Raw genomic sequence first — 20145 nt, 5'->3', positions numbered from 1 at the left:
CATGATTCTAAGAAAAGAATCCAAACGTAAAACCAATCCTCAGACATGATTCTTGAAGACTCAGACTTCTTTCCAGCATCGAGCTCGACGAGGCAAAGAACCACTCCGAGAAAAGATTCAAAACGGAAAAACCAAGGACCGTCAAGACTCTTCAAGCCTTCATTGAGAGAGACCTGGGAAACTTAGCCCGACAGTGGTGCCGGGTTAAGCATCCAAGAGGAAACCCGATTCCAAGGAAAGAGTGTAGAAGACCTCAGACCTCCTTGCTGCGTTGCGTGGTGAGTACAGCCGTTCTGCTTCCCGAGGACGGTGCTCTGCCCTGGTCGCGATGCAGGGACTGGGTTCTGGAGTGACGGTCCGGCATGGGCGTCATCACCATGGGCGTCATCACCATCACCTCCTCCTGCTGCTGCTGGAGGGGCTGAGGGCTCGGTTGCCTTGACGACAAACTGGCGGTGGGGCTTGCACGGGGAGTCAACATCCTCCTCCCAGCCCCTCCCCTTCCTCCTCCAGGGCCGAGGCTGGGACTTCGACTGCTCCTCCCGCCCAACCCACCAGCGGCTCTTCTCTCCGTGCGGCTGAACTCTCTGCGCAAGGTCTTGGTGTGCGTTGGGGTGAGGTCTGGTCGCAGTATGGGTCCTTCTCCTTCCATCAGAGGTGGGTGCTGGGGGCTGGTCTGGAGGCGGGGGGAGTGGGAGGGTGGGGTGTGGGAGGGGGAGGGGGAGCCGGACAGCGGACCGTGAGAGGGGGAGTGCGGAGAATGGGGAGGGCGGGAAGACGGCTGACGGTGCAGGCTGGCTTGGGTTTGCAGCAGAGGGGTTGTGGACGATGCGTCGCCCTGTAAAATACAACAATGAGAATGAACTTTTACTGCCTGTATCATATGGGTGCATTCATTAAAATAGCCCGCAAGCCAGAATTTCGGCATGTTGGTAAACGTTTGCTCGGTGCCGAATGAAAGGTCTTAGCCAAGGAAGAGAAATCATCATGCCATGATACTGGTGGCTCCGGACATTTACAACTCACAAAGTTTCCTTGTTTAATTTCGCTTTGGGCCAAAGTAATTGGAACATAAGGAGGAGGGAAACAAGTTCACTACTTACAGTAACTAATGGACAAGCTCACCTGCAAAGATTGTTGCACTGTGTCCTGTCTTTTCAGAGTTTGATTTCGGCCATGTTGCATAGTTCCTTGACGTTTCAATCTTCCCTCGCTAGGAGAGGAAGGAGGCTCAACGTTAACTCTGCCTCCCTGCAAGCGGACCGGAGAGTAGTCTCCCCTATCCTGATAGCGCACGGGGGAATAATCGCTCCGGCTGCGTCCGCGGCCCGTGCAGGGGATGTTATTCTGGTCCCCTCTGTCTACTTGACGAATAGGAGAGTTATCCACCCTGCCCTGATGCTGGTTATACTGTTGTCGTTGTTGCTGTTGCTGCGGTTGTGGCGGGCGCTGCTGGCGTTGTTGCTGTTGCTGTTGTTGATGTTGTTGCCCTTCAGCTTGTTCCCGAGACGGTTTCCCCCTCGGTTTGGAGCGGTCGTGGTGGTAGTAGGACCACCTCCGGCTGACGAACTCTCGCTGAGGCTCGTAGAAACTCGCCGCGTGAAGTCTCGCCGGGTCTGCCACGTGACCCGGCGGGACGGACTGCGTCACCGTCAGCGACCGGTGTCCGTTCTGAGGAGTAGGTGTGGGGGAGGGAGAGGGAGACGGGGAGGGAGAGGCGGAGGAAACCACAGTCACACAATTGTTGCTGTTCACCATGCAAGACCCTGGCACTGATATCGTCGCGGTCGCTGTGGTGGTTGTCGCTGCCACGGTGGTGGTGTTGTGGTGACTGTGGTGGCTGCAGTTGGCGTTGTTATAGGGGTGGTTGCAGCCAGGCATGGCGGAGATGTCGGGATTGGGGCAGGGGTTGGGGCCGAGAGAGAACAGCTGTCGTTCCAACGTGTCCAGACGAATGTGCAGTGTGGTACAGATGTTGTAGGTCTGTGTCAGGATCTCCTCTTTAGCGTCCAGAAGATCTGCCGGTGTAAGTCAATTGATATGCAGTCAGAGTTTGTTTGCGATCATGAGACAAGAACCGTGAGACTTTGATACAGACCGACAGACAGATGCATGTTTACAGAGAGAGAGAGACCGAGAGAGCGAGAGAGAGAAAGAGAGAAAGAGAGAGAGAGAGAGAGAGAGACAGACAGAGACAGACAGACAGACAGACAGACAGACAGACAGACCGAGAGACTGAGAGAGAGAGCATAATTACTACATTATCCATGGTCACATGAAATAAGACTGGAAACTCATTGTCCATGTACAATATTGCCTAATCAATGAATATTCAAACAAATCTACGAAAAATAAAATAAGACCTTTATTTTATAGCACTACCCATAAATCAGCCAGATATAAGTTTTAATCTCATTGCTTTCTTGTTGGCCAATTGAAGATTTCGTATTTTACAAACAACAGCCTGCCAAACGGTTGTGTGACGTGTCTAGTGTGTTGGCGAAGTGTCTTGTGCTTGTCACTTCTCGCTTTCAGCCCTCACCGCTGGCTAGCACCGTCTGTCCTTTTTAGGACAATGCGAAAAGAGAGCAGAATGCGTCAGTCTCTCCTGCCAGTACAATAACCTCTCCACAACAAGCCCTATGTAGTGCCTCCATCGCTGCGACAGGCGTAAACTGGGTACCGCAAGGCCCCAGGCTAGACTACAGTACAAGGACTCGGAGGAGGTTGGCCCCTAGACGTGCGGCATGCGGGCCCACCGGTGTGTGGAAACGAACCTCCAGCTATGGGTCAAATAGCCGGGCAGGATAGGCTCGTCAACCCTGGCAGGCAGCTATCCTAAGAGAAGACCACTCTGAATTCAAAACGAGGGTAGAGGAGGCTCATCATCCATGGAAGGAAACTCGTCTAGGAGAAGGAAAACTCCGAAATGAAACCCACGCAGTCCCTCGAAGACGGAACGGCACTGGCCTTTTTTAGGCGGGGAGCAGACCGGGTGCCTACGCTACCCTCGACAAATGGTTGTGTCATCAACAAACAACAAAGAACTTTGACTTACCTTCTTTTATACTGTCGGCTTTTTTGTCGAACTTCATCCTGTGTATGTATCGTAGGACCACTTTGTGCATGATGGCCTGTTGAAAGAAAGAAAAGCATTTTACCTATCGTCACGCTCATAAGAAAAATACCGATCTCAGTGTTAGGCATTTTTGTAGTGAAACTACAGGGGAAGCTACTGGAAGGGTATCTATCATGTGTTAGAGAGTACAAACTCTCAGACCATCGGAAACCATTGCCACGGTAACGTAAGCAAAACTGCCGATCTCGCTTCTTGAGTAAGGCTCTTTTTCTTTATGATACAGCAAAACTTGTTTTGAGAATGTGGAGGTATGCAAAAGCTCTTTGTGGGTTGTTATGCAGTGTTGCTGATTGAAAATGTTGCTGTCAGCTCTTTATCTCACGTTTATCCCGTGGTAACAGCTCGAGATAGGCAGTTTGCAACTTATAACTAAAATGAAATAGGCAGATTGTTCAGAAACCAAAGAAGTTTTTTTGCGTTTTTCTCAGAACATCAAAAAATGACATAGGCAATTATCTTATGAGCGTGACGCTATGTAGGTTCTGCTTACTTAAATACACATTACTGCTCGTGTAAACAGTTCTGCTCACGAGTTCAGACCTACCCAGGCGTTTACATGGAATTTGTTTGTTTGTTTGTTTGTTTGCTTAACGCCCAGCCGACCACGAAGGGCCATATCAGGACGGTGCTGCTTTGACATATAACGTGCGCCACACACAAGACAGAAGTCGCAGCACAGGCTTCATGTCTCACCCAGTCACATTATTCTGACACCGGACCAACCAGTCCTAGCACTAACCCCATGATGCCAGACGCCAGGCGGAGCAGCCACTAGATTGCCAATTTTAAAGTCTTAGGTATGACCCGGCCGGGATTCGAACCCACGACCTCCCGATCACGGGGCGGACGCCTTACCACTAGGCCAACCGTGCCGGTTTACATGGAATAAAGCCAAAGCCACTAGTAGTCATTAGTGTCAATAGGCAAATTTTAATGACATACGATACCGATATATGCACAGCCTGGCCGTGACCTTGCCATTCATTTTCTAGTGCTGATAATGTTGAAGTCACTGAGACAAACCTCGTTCTCGAAATTCTTGGTCACTTCCTTCGAAGACATGCAGCAGAACTGACAGAATGTTTACTTGACACCATAACTGTAATACTATATTGTGAACGCTGATTTAAATACTTTCTTATCATTAACGGTGAAATGGAATGGATTACCTTATAGTCAATTTCAAAGCCTCCATCTTGGTCGTCCGTCTCAAAAAAGTCCGTCTGTAAGGAAGAAGCGTGAAAAGAACTTTACACTAACAGCTCAGTTTCCTTATTGAGGAAAACACACACCACACACACACACAGCTACACTCACACACACACACACACGCACATACACACACACACAGACACACACATACGCACACACACGCACACACGCACGCACGCACGCACACACCCACTCACACACACACCGACTGACAGGCAAGCAGACACAGCTGACACACACACACACACATCCTACACACACACTCTCTCTCCCACTCACGGAGCATCCAGTCAGGATACTCTTGGCGTAGCCGGCAAACTTGAGGATTGACTTTGGCGTTGGCACGATGTTGAAGGGAATAGGGAGTGTTGTGCCTTCTTCTATAAAGGAGATCCACAGCTTGGCACGTGCAAACTTCCACTCTATGTCCTCGCATTTCTGTGTACACACGGCACCACAATCATTATTCAAAGGAAAGAATTTTTGCACACTCGTCTTTCCCGTGATTCGGCTCACCGACTCTTATCTGGTCAGGCGTTTACATAGGATACGACCATTCCTCCGCTGGGGCACACAGCAAAACTATAGGCTTACCGCCTGGTTACTTTTCATGGAGAGTGGTGGTTTTTTTAAGGAATTATTTTATATAAAATCCACCAGCCGCTTTAAAGAAATTAACCAAGGAAAACATCCGAACACTTCACAGAAAGCAGAAAGGATATTGATTTCTGGTATGTGACCAAGTGGAGGGATAGTCTTATCCAATGGAAAAGCCTGGGATGTTTAACATAAGAGTTTTCATGGAAAGGACTGTGTCTTTGAGATAGCTCACTTTGGAATTTTATCCTACTGCTTAGTGACATATGATTGACGGGGATACTCTATCGAACAACATCAACTACAACTACACAAAATGCGGCTGCCACAGTACCGCCTCAACATTTGTGGAAATGCAAATATAACGTCATTATCAAGACAAAAGCAAAAAGAACAAGTCGCGTAAGGCGTAATTACTACATTTAGTCAAGCTGTGGAACTCACAGAATGAAACTGAACGTAGTCCGCCGCTAGTGCAAAAGGCAGTGAAAGTGACGAGCCTGTTTGGCGCGGTAGCGGTTGCGCTGTGATTCATACATATCATATCTATATGTTTTTGGAATCAGGAACCGACAAGGAATAAGATGAAATAGCTTTTAAACTAGGGGGGTCCGGGGGCATGCTCCCCCGGAAAATGTTTGAAAAACGGTTAAAATCTGTGCAATCTGGTGCATTCTGGGCCTTGTTTTGAGGGTTAAGAGCAGCATTGTTTTGATTGTTGGAGACACACACAAAATTTATTTAAAAAAACAAAACAAAAAAACCCAACAACTCAAAGCAAGGTACATGCTTTTTCCAGGGGTGGGGTTCCGGAACCCCTGGAACCCCCCCCCCCCCCCCCCCCCCCTGGGTCCGGCCCTGCTAAGGGACACAAAGGTCTCTACCCTGGTTAAATCAGCAAACAACACACATACTAGACAGCAAATAGATTTTTTTTTTAAACAAGTCCAAGTCGAAGGATGGTTATTCCTGAACGGGTCTATGACGGAGGCAGGGATTTCTAAACAATTAAAAAAAAGAGTTCTTTAAAGGCACAGTAAGCCTCCCGTAAACCATCACAGATACGGTCAGGCTTTTACACACAGTACAAACACCCTTTCATTTAAACACTCACCGATTGAGAAGACCCTAGGTGCCCTCCGTAAAGAGCGAACAATTTTCAAAGAATTTATTTTTGCGCGGTTTATCTTACCCCTGAGCCATCGTGAATCCGTGTGATCCAGTTTCCCTTTTTCACAATGTAGTCGTCCTCGATGTGAGCTTATTTACAATAGCACGTTTTTATGCACGAAACAAACGGCTGTGGTTCACAAGAACTCTAGCGATGGCTTTTGACTGTTGAGAGGAACGGCGATATGCATGATAAACCGTCGTCTGCTACGACCCTTGCGTGACCCTGCTTCCGGGCTTTTCTTTTTTCAAACTTTCACAACTTCGAATTGTACTGATCTTGTCTTGATGAAAAAAGAATTCTTTTATGATTAAAGAATGTTTGTGTAACAAGCTGTCAATATATTATTTAGATTTTAAAAGTTAGGTCTAGCGCAAAAACGCACCACGGTCCAAAAACATTTTGATAATCATCGATTCACGGCTATCGCCAGTTTACATCGATAGAATGAGACCCGAAGGGAAGTAACTCATGTTTGACCTGAGTTCAGGATGGGTCCAAATTAAAAGTGTTCGAGACAATCTGCAAAATTAATTCTTTAAAAATTGCTCGCTCTTTACGTAGGGCACCTAGGATGTTCCCGTTTGGTGAGCGTTCAAATGGAAGGGTGTTTGTACTGTGTGTAAAAGCCTGACAGTATCTGTGATGGTTTACGGGAGGCTTACTGTCCGGGCGTGATTTCCGGTATCATAACAGCCGTCCAGCACCAAAACGAGGCGCAATTGTTGTAGCAGCCCAAGTCCACGAAAATAAATTCTTTGAAAATTTCTCACGCTCGACAGAAAGCAGCCAGGATGTTCCCGTTCGGTGAGCGTTCAAATGGAAGTATGCTTGTACTGTATGTAGACGCTCGGGGAGCTCTGTGATGGTTTACGGGAGGCTTACTGTGCCTTTAAGGAGTAACTCATAGATGACGCCCTTTGTTGGTTTCTACCTGTTTTAGAAAGGTAGTTTCGAAAACTTCTACATGCGCTGCGTAATTCAATGAGAAAGAATCAGGGTAGTTTGTCTTGTTTATACTGCCGGCGCGCCCCTTTAATAAATGTTAACCAAAAGTGCGTACAATATTTCCTCAGACAAATTAGGACAGAAAGGTTTCTTTTGCGAACTGGTTTGACAGAAGCTGACAAGAAGTGTCTGCGGTATTGCTTTTTACATTTAGTCAAGTTTTGACTAAATGTTTTAACATAGACGGGGAATTGAGACGAGGGTCGTGGTGTATGTATGTGTGTGTGTGTGTGTGTGTGTGTGTGTGTGTGTGTGTGTGTGTAGAGCGATTCAGACAAAACTACTGGACCGATCTTCATGAAACTTGACATGAGAGTTCCTGGGTATAATATCCCCACACGGTTTTTTTCTCAGTTTTTCGATCAATGTCTTTGATGACGTCATATCCGGCTTTTTGTGATTGTTGAGGCGGCACTGTCACGCCCTCATTTTTTAACCAAATTGATTGACACTTTTGTCAAGCAATGTTTGCCTCAGTCCGGACTTTGGTATTGCATTTCAGCTCAGAAGCTTAAAAATTAGTTAATTAGTTTGCTCATTAAAGTTGTCATTAAAAACGATTTTCCACTTACAGATTAAAAAATCATTGCATTGTATTTCTCGTTTTCTCCCGAATTCAAAAATATATAGATATGTTATTTTTACTTGAAAAAAGCGCTCAGAATTAAAGAAAATAGGTTGAGTATAATCTTCGCATGGTTTGTGGAGACGAGCGTGACCCGTCTCGGTGTTCGGGGAAGTTTAGCCGAGACTATCCGAATGTAGTCTCGGCCGATGACTGGTTTTTGGTGTTTATCTTTTAGTTTGATACCTACAGATTGACTAAATGTGTTTATATCGCTTCACGCGACTTGTTTTTTCTTCTCTCGGCCAACTGGGATGGCGGTAGTCTGCGATGTTTTAAGGCTTTGTAAAACTTGCAAGACTTCTAAGAAATAAAGCTTTAATTTGTGTTTGTGTCTATACATACATATGTCTTCCCGTCTGATGCCATCCTGAACTCAGGTCAAAATGAGTTCGGCTCATATTCTCCCTGACCGGACGCTACAGTCCTACGCGAATCTATCAAAACAAAAATACAGAGTTATCTCCCATATGGTTTTCGCGAGCACTATAATTTGAGATCAGTGTTCGCGAGACGAAAATGATTGCAGATTGGCCGACTTCGACAGTGATCTCCGTTCTGTTCTTCACAGTTATGATAAAGACATCGTTCTAAGGTCAAAACAAGTCGAAATTTTGGGACTGCTGCCGGAAGGAGACCGTAATAATATGGTTTCATCACTGTCAACTGGTTACCGAAAAAATCGTATGCTCCAGTTAGCGCCGAAACCAAACGGTTGATTATCACGTGACACTTTTGCCATATTTAGAGTTGTTTGCACAGTAAATACAGCCGCGAAAAATAGCTCGCTTGAAACTGTCTTACATATCAATTCCTTTGTAATTTAAAAATGACAAAACACCATGAAAAATCATTATTGACGATCGCGAATCTGCTTATATCCATAACACATAACGAAAAGCTCTAAATATGTAAACAAAAAAATCGGTTTCCTTGCCAGACAAGGAAACTCAAGGCATCCTGTCAGGGAGAGAATGAGCCGAACTCATTTTGACCTGAGTTCAGGATGGTCTGATGCTTCCTGCTATGTACTGCGTAAGGTATTTAGGTTAAAGACACACTCCTTCCCTTGTCAACACAGTGCGGCTGACCGCCTCAGATCTGCCCAGGATTTATTCTACAGGATAAGACCATCCCTCCATTTGGTCACATACCAAAAATGAACAGCCTGGGTGCTCTCTGTGCACAGTGGCTACAAAAGGCTACAAGTGGCTACAAGTGGCTACAAGTGGCCCTTTAAGAAATCAAATTATTTAACAAATATCCAACTCACCAGAGCAAGCAGTCAGTGTATTGTATTAGTGTGTAAACCGCCGCGATGAGTCTTCAATGCATCTCTTCAAACGTGTTACTCATCATACCTTAACTTCTTCAAATGCACTACTGATCGTACCGTTGAGCATGTCTCACCTGAATCTTTTTAAAGGTGTTACTCATCATACCCTAAACTTCTTCGAATATGCTACTGATCTTACTGTTGAGCATGTTTATCAGTCTCACCTTAATCTCATCAAAAATGTTGCTCATCATACCCTAAACTTAAAACACACCTCTGATCATATTGTTGAGCATGTTTACCAGTCTCACCTGAATCTCTTCAAAGGTGTTGTTCATCATATTCAGAATTCTTCAATTGTGCTACTGATCATACCATTCTGAATGTTTATCAGTCTAACCTGAAAGGTGTTGTTCATCATGGCGCCTGATAAGCATGTTCGTAAGTCTCACCTGAATCTGTTGCTCATCATGGCGATGGGTATCACCTGAGTCCCTTCAAAAGTGTTACTCATCATGCCCAAACGTCTTCAAATGTACTACTGATCATGCCGTTGAGCATGTCTCACCTGCATCTATTCGAAGGTGTTGCTCGTCATACCCAAACGTCTTCGAATATGGTATACTGATCATCCTATTCAGCATGTCTCACCTGAATCTCTTCAAACGTGTTGCTCATCATGGCGATGAGCATGTTGATGAGGACGACGACGGCGCCCAGGATGTAGACACCGTACAGGATGTACCCCACTAGCTCCACCATGCTGTGCCGACCCCCCTTCTCCACCTGGGGGGCCGCGGAGTTGCCCATCCCGAACGCTGCCCAGAACAGGGTACCCGTCGTCTTTAGGAGGCTGAAAAACATCAAGACGGGAACAGTGTTTCAAAATGCAAGGATTGGTTTTAAATATACTGAAGCGGTATAAACATGGGCCAAATCCGTGTGCGTGTGTGTGTGTTTCTGTGTGTGTGTTTCTGTGTGTGTGTGTGTGTGTGTGTGTGCGTGTGTGTGCGTGTGTGCGTGCGTGTGTGTGAATAGAATAGAATAGAATAGAATAGAATAGAATAATCTTTATTGCCATGAAACACACAGTTTATAAGGCACATAATTAATTAACAAAGAAACTGTAGTAAAAGAAAACATCACCGTTTTTTGAAACATTCGTAAACAAACTGTGCTAGCTGGGTTTGTAGTTTGGGTATTTGTAATATTTGGCTGGGAAGAGTGTATTGGCCTGAATAGGCTATGCTTGATATGAATTTTTCTCTAATGGAAGTATATTTGGTGCATTTATCCAACAAATGTATTTCATCCTCTATCACATTACATTTTTTGCATAATCTGTCATTTACTGGTGTATTTAAATGTCGACCCTTTTCAATTTCTAAATCGTGTGCACTTATTCTTAACTTTGTTAATGCTTTTCTGTGATCTAAATTTTTTACCTCATTGATATAAGATTGCAATTCGTATTTCCTCGAGTCTGTTACTTTTGCGTAGAATTTTAATTTTGAACTTCCTTCAGACTTTTTATTAATCCAGAATTTTATGAATTTGCATTCTAATTTCTCTTGTATGGCTTTTTGTAACTTTTTAGAATTAAATGTAGATTGATTTTGCCAGACATGATTAAATCCTAATTTATATACTGCTTGTTTTATGAAATGTGACCATGAATTTTCCCGTGACGGATCTAATAGTGATAAATATGCTTGATATATGTAGGAGTCTTTTTTAGTCTCTAGTATATGAGCCCAATATTTTATGCATTGTGATAATATTCTCAATCCTATTGGAAACCGTCCTAGTTCTGCTAGCACTGGAATTTTCATACTTTTCTTATGCGTACCAAGAATGAATCTGCAAAATCTTATATGTGCACTTTCATGAGGGCATTCCTTGGAGATGCAACATTGAAAAAAGGCATCAATGTCGTCAAATATATGTGTATTTTTTATAATGTATGGAAACCATACTTCTGCGCCGTAACAAATAATTGGGGACACTAACAAGTCAAATAAATTTAAAATTGTTTTTGTTTGAACAAGATTATTTCTGAACGCTTTTCGAAGAGAGTAAGCTGCTTTGTTTCCTTGTTTGCTAAGATGCTCCTGGGCAATATTTAAATTTCCATTTTGGTTGAACACTATACCCAAATATTTATACTGGTCTGTTCTTTTGATAATACAATCTCCACATTTAAATATTGTATTTATTTTGGGAAGACTACGACAAAATATTACAATGTTCGTTTTTTCAGTATTTATTTTTAATCCCCATTGTTGACAGTATATATTTAAGTAATCTAATTTTTGTTGCAGACCTAACTTTGATTTGGATAGCATTACTAAATCATCTGCATACATTAAACATGATATTTTTGTTTTTGAGTTTATATCAATGTATGGTGAATCAAAATCAGAGTGTGTGTGTGTGTGTGTGTGTGTGTGTGTGTGTGTGTGTGTGTGTGTGTGTGTGTGTGTGTGTGAAATTGTTTGATTTCATCATGGGTCATAATCAAAAGGGGCTGTAAGTGTTCCTGGAACAGGGTACCCTTCGTCTGAAAGAGATTTCACAGAACAAAAACAAAAAAACAAAAAAATTAGTCATACATCAGAATTTTAATTCACCATGCAGAATTTTTTTTCTCCATTCTTGAAGTCATTACTGAGGCCATTTGTCCAGCCCCAAAATAACAACCAGTCTCAGCATACCATCGATCATCGTGAATGTCTGAAAAGTTTATAAATAACGCATGTATATAGTGACGGGTCTGTGTAGTGTAAAAGAGTTGCAAGAACAACCGATAAATAGTGTGGGGATTCGAAGGTCTTTCACACGTCGACCTGTCAATTACAAGACACCCAAGGGACTGACGCAAAGATGAAATGACAGTGCATGATTGCTTTGGATCAAGGCCGTTTCCTGACTGACAATTCGCTGTGGACCCGTGGAAACATGGGCTAAAACTAGAGCTCTGAGAGTATACCAGCCATGATTTCTTTTTCCCCTTGTGTACTCCCTCTAAAGCAAAACATACCTTAAATCAAAATAAATTAAACAAAGCAAAAGAGAACGGAAACTATCAAAAAGAAAACTGTACAAACACCAAAATCAATTTCACAGACGACTACGTTTTGATCTTTATAGAATAATTAACAAATAAAACACACCAAAAAGCAAAAACAATAACATAAATTAGAACATCATAAAAATTAAATAATGACATGCACCTTCCCCCTCCCCACACACACACACCTCCTAACTGTCTTAATCGTCTAAACCATGATCTCCATCCCTATTCTGCCACCTCTCTATTTTCTTTCTTTCTTCTTTTATTTCTTTAATCGACACAGACACTGACAGCACTGAAGTGACTGATTGACAGGTGGAAACAATACTAGCACGTGCTACACACAGCACTGACCCACTTTTGTTTTTCTTTGCTGCTTGAGTCAATATACTTAGTATCACGAACTTGGGAAGGGCAGAACTCGTGGGAGAAAACATATCAGCTTAACTTGAAAGTGCGCGCTTGCCTTGTGTGTGTGTGTGTGTGTGTGCGTTCGTGTGTGTGTGTGTGTGTGTGTGTGTGCGTGCGTGCGTGCGTGTGTGTGTGTGTGTGTCTGAGTGAATGTCTGTCTGTCTCACTGTCTGTCTGTCTGCATGATCTTCTGTCCTTGCGCGTTGTCAGTTAGTGTATGCTCATCTGTATATGCCAGACTGTCTCTTCGTGCGCACGTGCGGGCATGTGCTTGGCAACAAAACCCGCCACACTCATGCAGATTTTGTTCAGATCATCACGGTTTTTCTAAGACGATATGTCTTGCTGTCAAGAGAATTGTGGAGCAGGCTACACTTAGGAAGAGATCAAAGGAAGAGAGATGTTCTGCACTTTTTCATGTCAGTGCCTACTTCTGACTGCTTTCTGCAAAGGACCACACACAACTACGTTCTGATCTGCGACGCGAATCCTTGGATTGATTCTATCGGACTTTTAAAAAAAAATATTTACAGAGAATTTTGATCTCGTTAATTCAATGTCACTATTGTATAACCAGATCTTGTTACTATGGCTCAGTTTTCAAAATTATCAAATATACACGCGTGAATTTGGGCCTATATTCTTTGAAAGAAATACAAAATAATCAATAATCAATACACATTTGTTGGGATCTTATTTACTAACCAAGTGCATTGAAAAAAGTGAGTTTGACCTTGTTACACAAAGGCGGGGGGGGGGGGGGGGGGGGGGGGGGGCAGTGTCACTAAAATGCAGCTAGTAGTACGGGTTGACACCATTAGGTTTTTATCTCACATACATAACGTCAGAATTTTATTTCTACAGACATACAGGCACACACACATACATACACACACACGCGCGCGCTCACTTTGATAAGCAGACAAACTCACAAGCATGCAAGGGAGGTAGACTGAAATTCCCTGTCCCTATCAATGTGCAAAACTCTCTTTCCCTCCTTCACGAAATCTAAAAGAAAGCTACCCGAAAGATAGAAAATCATAAAGATCCCACAACTAACACCTCAGGAAAGCAACGTCTGGTAGTCGGCATCACTCCACTACCATGAGGGTAGACTAGCTGTTAACACGTTGCTTCTGTCTCTGGTGTGCGACTTACAGATTGCATTTACTCAGTGTTACTGGTTTCCCACCTGCCAGAGAGGCGTTATATAGTGTGCTGCTTACCACAGTTCGTCTCGTGAAGGCGAACTTTTACAAACATATGCACAATTCGTCAGCTTCTTCTTCTTTTGCCATTATGGAAGTTCGAAGGTTTGCGCTTCTCTCCGCAATTCCGAAATAAGCAATATCCCCCCCCCCCCCCAACAAAACAAAAAAAAACCCAAAAAACCCACTAAATAATAATTTAAAAAAATCATAGACAAAAAAAATCCCACAAACAAACAAACAAACAAACAACAAACAACATGAAGAAAGCAAGCAAATGCGAACAAAGCAACTCAAACCCAATCTACCAGCCGAACAAACATAAAACCCCACACCAGATGTCAAGTGAAAAAAACCCTGACAGAATGCTGAAGAGTAACTCAGTTGACGCTGACCTGGGCTAGTGCATAGAAGACTCAGAGCAGGTAGACAGTACCACTGATAAACATTGCAGCACACGCATACAGAGCATGGAAACAAAAACCCACTCCGCGCAACTGATCAGTGATCTGTTTCTTCTCCCATCACAGATACATACAGACCCCAACTTCTCAGCAAAGGTTAGTTGTACAAGAAATAAGCAGACAAGGCCTCAAAATAAATCACATAAGAATACACCACTTCGGAGTCTAGGTAGCTCTCGCGAGATATCTTTCCCACATTCTCTTTATTTTGCTTCGAATGTCGCGAGAGCTTGAAACATCGACTCTTCGCAGCTCTCGCGAGATATCCACCCCACATGCTTTCCTATGCTCGGAAGGTAGCGAGTGCTGGGAAAATCGAGTTTTTGCAGCTCTAGCGAGATATCCGTCCCATTTACTTTGCTATGCTTCGAATGTCACGAGAGCTTCAAATATCGAGTCTTCAGAGCTCTCGCGAGATATCCGCCCCCACATACTTTGCTATACTTCAAAGATCGCGAGAGCTTGGACTATTGTCTATTGGAATGGATTCGTTGTCGTCTTCCGAAACACCTACCCAACACTAAGAACCCACCCGGCAAAGTGGTCGTTGTACTTAAAGGAGAGGCTGTAGAGGCTGGTGAGGCCGCAGATGAAGGCGATCATGACAGTGAAGTAGATGAAGATGAACTTGCCCACGTCCTGTAGCATGCGGCCGTAGGAGATCTGCAGCTGGCCGAAGGTCTCGCTGGCCGGCAGGATGTATGCTATGCGGGCAAAGCTCATCACGTTGGCTACCGAGAACAGGACTCGCGCCAAGATCTGAGGGTCCGGGATGTTGTCCTCATCCCTGGAGAAAGAGAGGTCACAATGAAGTGGATACAAATATAACTTGCAGCTGGCATTTATGTGAACAATGTTGACAAAAAGAGAGGTTAGACTATAAGCTACAATAACTCTGCAATGAATTGCCATCCAAAGAGAGGGCAGAATTAAATGGATAAAATATAACTTGCAGCTGGCATTTCTGTGAAATATGTGGACAGAAAGAGAGGTCAGACTACAGGCTACGATAATTCTGCACTGAATTGGCCATTAAGAGAGAGGACACAGAAGACAAGCTAAAGAGAAGACTACACGCTACAATAAGTCTGCAATGAAGTGGCCTTTACAAGAGAGGGCAGAAAACACGCTATAGAGAATAATAATTCTGTGGGAAATGTGAACAGTAAAGAAACAGGGTACACGATCTGCTACAGTAAGTGGTCAAGAGAATAGGACACGGGCAAGGATGTGATGATCTGGTACACTGTTTTCATCCCTACGGAGAGCGATGTGTAGGTAAAGGGGTTAGAATAAAATAATGATGACTCTTTGCGAATAATGGGGCAAACGGGTGTGGTACCCGTCTCAACAAAGACATAACGACAATAAAATACCAAAAGTCGTACACACCCACCCATACCGACGACTCCTTGCGAGAGAGAAGACAAACGGGTGTGTACCCCTTCACAACAATAACATAACTTGAATAAAATACCCAAAGTCGTAGTTAATTTGCGTAAAGGTCAACAGCCATGTGCAGCGATTGGTTCTTTCATCGACACGACCACCACCGTCCTGCTATAACTCTTTATCGTTAACTCCTTACGAGTGAGGAGGCAAACGGGTATGTACGGTACCCCGTTTCAACAAAGACATAACGTGAATAAAATAGCAAAAGTCGTACACACCCACCCATACTGATGACTCCGTGTGAGTCGGATAAAAGGGAGTTTCCCCCGTCTCAACAATAAAACAATTAGTTCCTTACGAGTAAGGAGGCAAACGGGTGTGTACCCCGCCTTCACAATAACATAACGTGAATAAAATAGCAAAAGTCGTACACACCCACCCATACTGACGACTCCTTGCGTGTTGAGAGGCGCGCGGGTGTGAAGCAGCTTGACCTTGGTGTAGATGACACCCTCGATGGCGTAGGAGGCCGTGTAGAGAGCCAGCATGGTGATGTCCATGTAGTTCCACATCTGGCTGAAGTACCCCCTCACCCCCTGCTCCCACAGCTGCTTGCATTCCGCCCAGAACATTCCTGAGGAGCAATTAAAAAAAACCCAGTAGAATCTTCTTACAACGAATTCGGTTAGAGTGACATTTCGGTTAGAGTGATAAAAATGTATTGCCGCAACAAATTTTCAATTTTTGGTTTTCGATTTGTTTTATTTTTGCATCAATGAACTAATTTTAGTTGATAAACCTCATTACCTTGAAGCATGCGCTGATTTGGGGGTTATCATATGGGGTTACTAACTAGCCTATCGTAAAACATTTGAAATATTTCTGCAGAATGTTTATAGTACGCCGTTTTTCATGTGTAAGTAGACTGTAAAACATGCTATTATGTTCACATTTGATTCCTGGAGCAAAAAGACCAAAATGTATTTTTAGATAAAACGAACAAAAATACGAACTCCAGGATAAGAGACTCTGACTGATGAGCTATGAAAAAACAATTCAAAACATTACCAACCAAGTATATAAAATATCATGGAGAAAACGACTCAAAATGAACAATAAACACCAACAAAGAAAACGACTTAAACTTTCCCTACCCAAGACACACATTGTGATGTAGAAAACGTCTCATTATGAATAGTTCCTGGAGACTACGATCATAAGACTAAAACTGAACATACCAAGTATATAGAATATGATGGACATTCAGTCAATTCCCAATACATGGACCAAATTGAAGAAAACGAACAGAACGAGTAAAAAGTGCACCTACCCAGTACTAAGAACGTGATGGCGAAAACAAAGAAAAAACTAGCTAAAAGTGCCTACCTAGTACATAAAACATGATGTAGAAAACGAAGAAATGAACTAAATGTGTACCTACCCAGTACATAGAACATGATGAGGCTGTTGACCACGCCCTCCGTGCCGGCAAAGAGGTCGATGGAGGTGGAGGTGAGGGTGGTGGCGAAGAACAGCAGCGTGAGGAAGGCGGTGTAGGAACAGATGTAGTTGACGAACTTCATGAACGGACTTCGCAAGACGTATCCGACCTAAAAACACGATTGTTTTTACGTTACTTGTATTATTGGCCAAACTATGATCATTTACAGGGATTGAGGCAATCATTGTTCTACGTACGAGGCCGCAGGACAGTAGTCCTACTACCATAAGATTTGTTTTGTCAAAGACACACTCCTTCCTGTGAAAACAATTCGGCTCACCATCTCAGATCTGACCAGGCTTTTACGCAGAATAAGACCATCCCTCCACTTGGACGTATACCCCCAAAAATCAACAGTTCGATTGCTTCCTCTGATGTTCATGAATTTATTTCACCACACAACACACACACACACACACACACAAACACTCATAAACAAAACCTACATAGGCCATCTTTGATTAGGCGGACAGTCCATTTTTTAATTAATGCTGGACACTCTCATGCTGGACTCAAGACTCAAGACGGAAGAATGTTTTACCTCAGGCTTATATGTTTAAGCATGGAGTTTACCATGTGAACTGAAAAAGGAATCAAACTTGCATCGGTATCGAATAGCATTAACTGCTGAAGAGACGATAAACAATAATAACCAACCAACCAACCAACCAACCAACCAACCAACCAACCAACCTCAGGCTTCTGCCTCTAAATATGGTGAAAAATCATAGCAGACACAAAATAAAAAAGTTATCTTTGATGATGGGATCTCTCACCCTGGAGTAAGGCAGAAAGACGTAGATGATGGCGGTGACGGGTATGAACATGATGCCGAGAGGTAGGAGGAAGAGCTTCATTGTGAAGGGCTGGTGCTGGAACCACGGGACCCCGGCGTACCACATGCTCATCAGGTGCTCCTGGCAGCTCGCGTGTGCTATAAACTGCAACCATAGAGAGTTAACTCCCATGAAATAGTGGTGGGACACTTTCCAAAACATCGCGGTCGGTATGCAAGAGTCGAGGTTAGAGATTGTAGTCCGGGAAAAACTGTACCCTCAATGCAGTTTCTGCCACACTTTCAAACAAAACAAAACAAAACAGAACACACAAGCTAAGAAATAAAGAAAAAAAAACCCACCTAATTAACAAACAAACAAACAAAACCGTGTCACGTTGAATTAGCCAAAACTGCAATGACATGCCAGTTTAGTTTGCTCTCGATGACAAAAGGACGTCAGATAAAAGTATTGACAAGTCAGGCGTAAATTATATACGATTGCGAATTCAGGACCTCTGCTGCATGATCCATAGTGGATTTGAAGCGAAGTGGCCAGGTTGTCGGCTCATGGTTTAGGCCAAAAAAAAAAAGGTGTGGTTACGGTAACATAGCCAAAAAAAATAGGGTAGGAAGGTAGGCAATCACTTTTTGTTTTTTTAACTTTTTTTTCTAATGTGTACAAATTAAACCTACTTGACAGCGAAATAAGTGTGCGACTCGGGCGCTTTCGCGTTCATTGCGTTTTCTGCACTCGTTTTCTTGGGGTTTTTTTTTTTTTTTTACAATTGTAATAAAAAGTTATAGGGTCGGCCCCTAAAAATAGGGTAGGTCGGGTTACCGTAACCACACCTATTTTTTTTTTAGGCCTTATCCTGAAATGGATGGGTATTCGTGACATATTTAAAGTCTGGATGCATTTGGTAATGATCTTTTCTCCCCCTCCCATTCAATAAAGAAAACCGAAACAAAAGGTTGCTTGATGACAACAAAAGTTGATTTGATGCGTGTGACTGACCTCACAAATGGTTGCTCCTGAGGACGTGAAACTTTTACAATAACAAACAAGTCGCGTAAGGCGAAAATACAATATTTAGTCAAGTAGCTGTCGAACTCACAGAATGAAACTGAACGCAATGCCATTTTTCAGCAAGACCGTATACTCGTAGCATCGTCAGTCCACCGCTCATGGCAAAGGCAGTGAAATTGACAAGAAGAGCGGGGTAGTAGTTGCGCTAAGAAGGATAGCACGCTTTTCTGTACCTCTCTTTGTTTTAACTTTCTGAGCGTGTTTTTAATCCAAACATATCATATCTATATATTTTTGGAATCAGGAACCGACAAGGAATAAGATGAAAGTGTTTTTAAATTGATTTGGACAATTTAATTTTGATAATAATTTTTATATATTTAATTTTCAGAGCTTGTTTTTAATCCGAATATAACATATTTATATGTTTTTGGAATCAGCAAATGATGGAGAATAAGATAAACGTAAATTTGGATCGTTTTATAAATTTTTAATTTTTTTTACAATTTTCAGATTTTTAATGACCAAAGTCATTAATTAATTTTTAAGCCACCAAGCTGAAATGCAATACCGAAGTCCGGGCTTCGTCGAAGATTACTTGACCAAAATTTCAACCAATTTGGTTGAAAAATGAGGGCGTGACAGTGCCGCCTCAACTTTCACGAAAAGCCGGATATGACGTCATCAAAGACATTTATCAAGTAAATGAAAAAAACGTTCGGGGATTTCATACCCAGGAACTCTCATGTCAAATTTCATAAAGATCGGTCCAGTAGTTTAGTCTGAATCGCTCTACACACACACACACACAGACAGACAGACACACGCACATACACCACGACCCTCGTTTTGATTCCCCCTCGATGTTAAAATATTTAGTCAAAACTTGACTAAATATAAAAAGTGCACTGAAAGTTAACCAGCTTAACCTCACACTTGTTTTTCATTCAGTGATTCAGACTAAACAAAGCGAAAGGGGCTCATATTTTCTCATGCCTCTGCTAAACATTACTCCTTACTGTTTACCGGATCAGACGTAAACGACATGCAAAGGCGAAAACGATCCAAATGACGCAGGATGGCAATTTGATTCCTTTCTGGGCTAGCAGAAACTATCCAGCAATTTCGTATCGGTGCAGTTGACTGAGACCAGACGCAGCAGACGACAAGACCAGCATGCCCCAGTGCCGACTGAAAGGGAGACAACGTTGCATGCCAAGCCGCAATCATTTATTGAACGAAGACAGGCAGCTGCCTCCGACG

At 43.2% G+C, this 20145-nt stretch overlaps 1 protein-coding gene across 1 annotated transcript in view; it reads right to left on the bottom strand.

Annotated features, from left to right (window-relative positions):
* Positions 1 to 253: 253 nt before the first annotated feature.
* Positions 254 to 20145, bottom strand: part of LOC138971986 (short transient receptor potential channel 7-like) — a 68345-nt gene continuing 48453 nt past the window's right edge. Inside the window, exons 4-13 of the mRNA XM_070344829.1 lie at positions 17854 to 18018; positions 17018 to 17186; positions 16071 to 16210; positions 14717 to 15012; positions 9680 to 9881; positions 4631 to 4789; positions 4309 to 4362; positions 3059 to 3134; positions 1126 to 2018; positions 254 to 838 (exon numbers count right to left, since the gene is read on the bottom strand). Of these exons, the coding sequence (XP_070200930.1) occupies positions 254 to 838; positions 1126 to 2018; positions 3059 to 3134; positions 4309 to 4362; positions 4631 to 4789; positions 9680 to 9881; positions 14717 to 15012; positions 16071 to 16210; positions 17018 to 17186; positions 17854 to 18018 (2739 nt within the window). The remainder of the gene's footprint in view (positions 839 to 1125; positions 2019 to 3058; positions 3135 to 4308; positions 4363 to 4630; positions 4790 to 9679; positions 9882 to 14716; positions 15013 to 16070; positions 16211 to 17017; positions 17187 to 17853; positions 18019 to 20145) is intronic.

Source organism: Littorina saxatilis, linkage group LG7, assembly GCF_037325665.1.
Source record: "Littorina saxatilis isolate snail1 linkage group LG7, US_GU_Lsax_2.0, whole genome shotgun sequence".
NCBI lineage: Eukaryota > Metazoa > Mollusca > Gastropoda > Littorinimorpha > Littorinidae > Littorina > Littorina saxatilis.
Note: the sequence above shows the minus strand (reverse complement) of the source record. Positions and strands in the feature narration are given on the sequence as shown.